This window comes from Silene latifolia, chromosome Y, assembly GCF_048544455.1.
Source record: "Silene latifolia isolate original U9 population chromosome Y, ASM4854445v1, whole genome shotgun sequence".
In the NCBI taxonomy this organism is placed as follows: domain Eukaryota; kingdom Viridiplantae; phylum Streptophyta; class Magnoliopsida; order Caryophyllales; family Caryophyllaceae; genus Silene; species Silene latifolia.
In genome coordinates, this window is record NC_133538.1 from 341,430,957 (window position 1) to 341,437,025 (window position 6,069).

The following is a 6,069-nucleotide window of genomic DNA, read 5'->3' on the forward strand; positions in this document are numbered from 1 at the left end:
GAAGTTATAAGATGGTGCGACCAAATAATATGGAGAATACTATCTTGCAAGCCCTTACTCAAATTCTTCAAAATCAACAAAATGTCAATGTTCAAGCCAATCCCGCTCCACAAGTGGTAGATCGTCAAGGAAGTTTTGCTTGGATTGCAAGTCAACTAGCAAGAAACAAGGCTAGGACCTATGGTGGTGAAGTGGATCCTATTGAGCTTTCTGAGTGGTTCCGTGACATGGAAAAGAATTTCTCTCTTTATGATGTCCAAGATCGAGACAAAGTGAAGCTTGCCTCTCATTTCCTTGTGAGGGAGGCCGATAGGTGGTGGACTATAACTGGACCTTCCGTCACTCAAGACCCCACCTTTGATTGGAGCCGCTTCAAGTCTCTTGTGGAAACTCGTTTCTACCCTAAGGAACTCAAGCAACAAAAATTGAAGGAGTTCATTGAATTCAAGCAAGGAGGATTATCCGTTCAAGCTTTCACCGACAAGTTCAACGACCTCGCTCATTATGCTTCAAGATTCGTGAGAGATGAAGATGAGCGTGTCTACTTCTACCGGAGCAAGTTGAATCCCAAGTTGGAAAGTATGGTGAGAAGAGACTCCACGACCTTTGTGGCGGTCTATGATGATGCTCTTTGGGCCGAGAATTCCTTGAAGGCTATTGAAGATGATGCTAAGCCTCATCCCTCCTCTAATTCTTATCATCCTAACATCCATGGAAAGAGACCCTTTGTGCCCCCGTCTTCGTCGAACATTGCTAACAAGAAGAGATCCTTACCAAGAGATCAAGAGCTAAGAGTACAAGAGCCATGTGGACAAGTCTCCCAACCAAACTATGACACCAATTTTGAGAAGTCCCGCAAGTGCTTCGGTTGTAAGGAAGCCCTACACCCCGGAGTTGGATGTTATGGTAGACCCTTAACTTGCTACCGTTGTAAGGAGCCCGGACATCGCTTCCATGATTGCCCCGAAAGGAAAGCTTCTACTACTTCTAATCCCACTCAAGCTCCAAAAGCTAAGCCAAGAGGAACCATTTATGTTATGAGTCGAGCCGAATCTGCCGCTCATCCCGATATCATTACGGGTGTGTTTCTCCATTCTTGATCAACTTTGCCTTATTCTTCGCCTCTTGGTGCTTATCCTTCTTCTAAACTCTCTTTCGTTATACTTTGGAAGCCACTCTTATAACCTTCTCAACTTGCCCTTTATTTCTTGCTTACCCTCCTTGACCATAAGCTCTTTCGTTCATGCCTCTGTTACTCTTTTCTTTGTCCTTTCCCATTGAGTTCAAGTCTAGTGACCTATAAAAACTCTATGTCCTTTCGCATTGTGTTGACCTTAATTACCGTGACTTTTTACCCTTAAAAGTTCGTCATAGCTCTTTTGTTGGTTAAGTTTAAATTCTCTTAGCGTGCTTTGTAAACGTAATATCTAAGTTGTTTTTTTTTTTCATTTGTACAATCTCTAAACTTTTCAAACTACCATTTTTTGTTTGTTGTTAAAAAATTTATGTTACTATTACAAAACTTTACCTATTTGTAAAGATTTGAAAAATGAAAATTTGATTTAATCCTCTTTTTGTTCTTTGAGTATAACTTCTTTTTATTGATTTTTAATTGCTAAACCCGAGCTACTTTTAATTTTGCTCAATTTCTAAATAACCTTGATTTATTTATGATTCTTTGTCAAAGTTTAATGTTATAATTTCAAGGACTTCACTCCTTTTTTAGTTTAAAAATGAAACTTTTATTTTCATTTTGGCTTTTGCAAAAAAAAAAATTGAGTTGATTACCTTTTTCGATTGGTTATAACGTTGATGGAATGTTAGGACTCGTTATTAAAGGCGTCTAATAACTTGTCCTGCGCTTATCGATGAATGATTTTTGTTTAAAACTTGTCCTTGACTTGGAAAGTTAGCGTTCTTGTGTGCACGACAAGAGCAATTTCGTTCCATGAAGGGACTTAAACTTTTGAAAACTCTCCATAGATATTTTTGGAAGTATTTTATTTCTGCAAATGATTTGGTTTTTGACCTTATTTTCGATTTGGAGTGTGATGTTCTTGAATGCGCAACGAGAACACTTCCGTTTCTTTGACGAGAATATGGTGCTGTTGAAAATCTTACTTGAAACTTTTGAAAAAAATAAATTTAATTTTTACAATAAGTATCCTTTTAATATTTTAGTTACCGATTTCAAAAAGTCCAGCTTTATTTTTATAACCTTTCATTTCTACTTTCAAGTTTCGAGGACGAAACTTTATAAAAGGAGAGGTGATTGTAACACCCGCCCTTTTTGTATAATTTTCGTAAAGAAAAGTAATACTTTTACATTACTTTACCTAGTTAATTTCATTATATTACTAAAAGTGAATTTAATTAAAGCTATAATTTTTAAAGCTTACTTTATACGAAATATAAGTTTTAACCGGATGAAGTAATAATAATAATAATAATAATAATAATAATAATAATAATAATAATAATAATAATAATAATAATAATAATAATAATAATAATAATAATAATAATAATAATAATAATAATAATAATAATAATAATAGTAATAATAATAATAATAATAATAATAATAATAATAATAATAATAATTATAATAATAATTATAATAATAATAATAATAATAATAATAATAATAATAATAATAATAATAATAATAATAATAATAATAATAATAATAATAATAGTGTTAATAGTAATAAGTTCCGTCTTAAATTATAGTAGGTTTAAGACGTAATTTTTATGTCTAACTAGGAATTGTCACACGTTCTCATGTGAGACTAGACTAATATACCCTCGACCTAGTCTGAGTCGACAACTCAATGCTCAATTCATCACCCAATTAATACAATACTTTTTCTAATCTCCTCTCACACTTTTCTTTGTTTTGGTTGTGGACCAATCCTAAGCCTTTGACCTCCCTTCCTTTTTCCACCTACCTGGTAAACCACAAAAAGGAAAGCAACCTGCATTGTGAAAACAATAGACGAAGCAGAGGTTAAAAGTTCCCTTTTCACGACTTTGTTACACAGATCCCGGCCCCATTTCTTCACCATTCCTCTTAAATTTTGTACCGTTCTCATCCCCTTTCCTTCCTTCATCTTTCAAGGTAAGAAAGACATAGTCTTGTGGAGTTTTCGTCTCGACCCGTCTCATGAATGTAACGTTTTTAAGCTAATCTCGGCTGTTATTACGGTTTCTAGGTGAAGGATTTGAAGACCCGGAGTAAGACTCAAGCTTTGGGGACCGTTTATTCGAAGAACAAGGAGCGTTTAAGGTAACGGTGATGGGATTACTCGACATTATGTCGAAATCTGTATGTGCTTAAGTGTGTTTTACCCTTTTATAACATAAAGTTTGTGTCTTGATTGAGTTCATGTGGTGTCCTTTGAGACGGTTTTATTCGAGTTTTACTTATCCATTTTGAGAAAAGTTGGTATCTTTGGATTCTTGGTGGAGTGGGGAATCATGTTGGGCAATTTGTTTGGAGGAATACTATCATTTCCATGCTTAAAATTTATTCTTAAGACGGACGCAAAGCTGGACATAAAACCGTGAAAACAGGGGCTGTGTTGGGGCGTTTTTGGACGCGATTTGTGGGTTGAAATGGTTGTTGGTTCGAGTCAATTTGATTGCTCATGTCTTGTATGCATATACATGAATGAATATAGTCTTTTGTTTGGTTGAATTTCGCTTTGTAACATGCTTAAAAACTTGTCTTAAGACGGCCTCATGAATTGTTAGAAAAACCAAGTATAAATGAGTTGATGAGGGATGATTTTTGGGGACTGTTTTGGGGTCGATTCCACGGATGATTTGAACCAAATAGTTGATTTCCGTCTCATGTGAATATCCATGTATGTAATGGGTTGGTTGTATGTGAAAAATTCTTTTCTCTTCATGCTTAAAATTTCGTCTTAAGACGGTCACAAATGAGCTTTTTGAACCATGAAAACTGGGTTTTGTTGGGCTGTTTTGACGGGTTGTTTTGACGGGCTTCTTTATGCAAAATTGAACCAACCTTTTTGCTAATGTCTCAAGTACATGTACATGTTGGGTTTGGGTCTTTTGTACAGGTGAAATCCATCTCGGTTTGGCCTAGAAAACCGTCCCAAGATGGCTGGACAGAAGGGGGGATTTCTGCCTTTCTTTCACTGCATGCTGCCTGTTCTTTTTTTTGGTGCTCTGTTCAGACAGATTGCTGCTGTACTTAGTACTAGATTACTGCCAAGAAAGAGTTACAATGTTAGGATTACGAATTAGCTGTTGCATTTGGAAGTGTTGACTACACGAAATAGGAAATGCTAGCAAGGTACTTTTAGTGATGTTAGAATTATCAATTATGGTCATTGAGGAAAGCATTGCTAGTGTGAAATGTTGAAGAGCGTGGTGAGCGTTGATAGGTGTGTGTCCATCTTGTCTTTTGTGCAGCCCGCGACCGTCTTTCCTCTTTTATTCTATGCCTTCTCATATCCTACGTTTAGCTTTGAACATGCCTTGTAATTGTTGGGTCACTCGTGTATTATAGCATATGCTTATGAATGGCTCACATGTGATTATTTACGTTTCATCTCATGTTTTACATAATGCGAGTGTTCATTCCCGCTTGTTTCCATTTTGTTCAAATGGCTTAGTCATATGAGATAAAATGGTGTTCCTCGTTATAAACGTATGAAATGGCGTGGAATATTTCATTTATGAGTTATTACTTGCTCCTTTTCATTTATTTAACGTATTTCAAATACGAGCGATTTATTCCACTTGATTAATTGATGAGTCGTATTCTTGTGAAAATGTCATAATGCTATGCCTTCTTGCTTGACTAATTTACACCTCTCTCGTTGGCCGTTCTGCCGAGGGTTGGTTATTATACTCTTTCGACACTTCTCTCATTGGCCGTTCTGCCGAGGGTTGGTTATTATACTCTTTCGACACCTCTCTCGTTGGCCGTTCTGCCGAGGGTTGGTTATTATACTCTTTCGACACCTCTCTCGTTGGCCGTTCTGCCGAGGGTTGGTTATTATACTCTTTCGACACCTCTCTCGTTGGCCGTTCTGCCGAGGGTTGGTTATTACTCTCTTTCGACACCTCTCTCGTTGGCCGTTCTGCCGAGGGTTGGTTACTATGCTTTCTCGACGCCTCTCTCGTTGGCCGTTCTGCCGAGAGTTGGATATCTTATTTTATTTTCGCCGCTCTCGTTGGCCGTTCTGCCGAGAGTTAGGTACCCGACTTCCGTTCTCTCGATCGAGTTTTGGGTGCGGATCGTTCTATCGCATGTCGAGTCTGGCCAGGTTAGACTAGGACATACAAGGGGAAAGTGAGTCTAAGGGTAGCTAGTAAAGGTCTTGCATAGTCGGATGGTTGCATATATCATTTTTACTTGGGATGCGTGTCCATAATTATTTAACGGTTACTCATCTTCTTTTATTTAAATGTCTCACATAATTGGATGAATTTATGTTATGCTAATTTTAGTCACTTTAATTATTTTTTTTTATTCAATTGACAAGTTTTATTCCATGGCATTTATTTACTCACATTGCTTACCAATATTTTCTACGCCTTGCTTAATTGAGTTCCTTGTTACGTTTATTTTAACATAATGTGGCTGGGAGGACCCTGAGTTACTCCCCACTGACTGTGGCTTTCATGTTTACATGGATGACAGGATTGTGAAGATGCATTTGTGGGGTTAGACGTGTGAGCTAGCGAGCACCTTGGACTAGTAGTTGGTTTAATAGGATTGTTTAGACTCACCTTTTATTGTCTTGTCATTTGAGGGACGTGTTTTCCCTCATCTTTGACTATCACGTTTGTATAAACTAAATTTTATTTCCACATATCTTATCCATGTTCTATGTTTTATTGAACCCGCGCTTTAAACTTTAAAAAGTTTCAAAAATTCGTTATAATTTTCACATATTCCACTACATTTTACTAGTTTTATGTTACGTTTATTGCGGGGGTTCACAGTGACGGAAATTCAAATTAATTAAACCCGAACATAAATATTTCACGGATAAAAATTAACTCAACCGAGGCTACGGCCTAGCCATG

General features: G+C 36.7%; 1 protein-coding gene and 1 long non-coding RNA gene across 2 annotated transcripts; both read left to right on the forward strand.

The window, feature by feature from the left end:
- Positions 1 to 227: 227 nt before the first annotated feature.
- LOC141631507 (uncharacterized) lies at positions 228 to 1,100 on the forward strand. The gene has a single exon (XM_074444170.1). It carries the CDS (start codon positions 228 to 230, stop codon positions 1,098 to 1,100), a length of 873 nt encoding a protein of 290 aa, XP_074300271.1.
- Positions 1,101 to 2,923: 1,823 nt separating this feature from the next.
- LOC141633640 (uncharacterized) lies at positions 2,924 to 5,843 on the forward strand. The gene is made up of 3 exons (XR_012538421.1): positions 2,924 to 3,121; positions 3,216 to 3,289; positions 5,681 to 5,843. It is a non-coding gene; the product is annotated as an uncharacterized LOC141633640 (long non-coding RNA).
- Positions 5,844 to 6,069: the final 226 nt, after the last annotated feature.

Excerpts from the sequence above, each read along its gene's own strand:
- LOC141631507 (XM_074444170.1), top strand. The coding sequence starts at position 228 with ATGGAAAAGAATTTCTCTCTTTATGATGTCCAAGATCGAGACAAAGTG.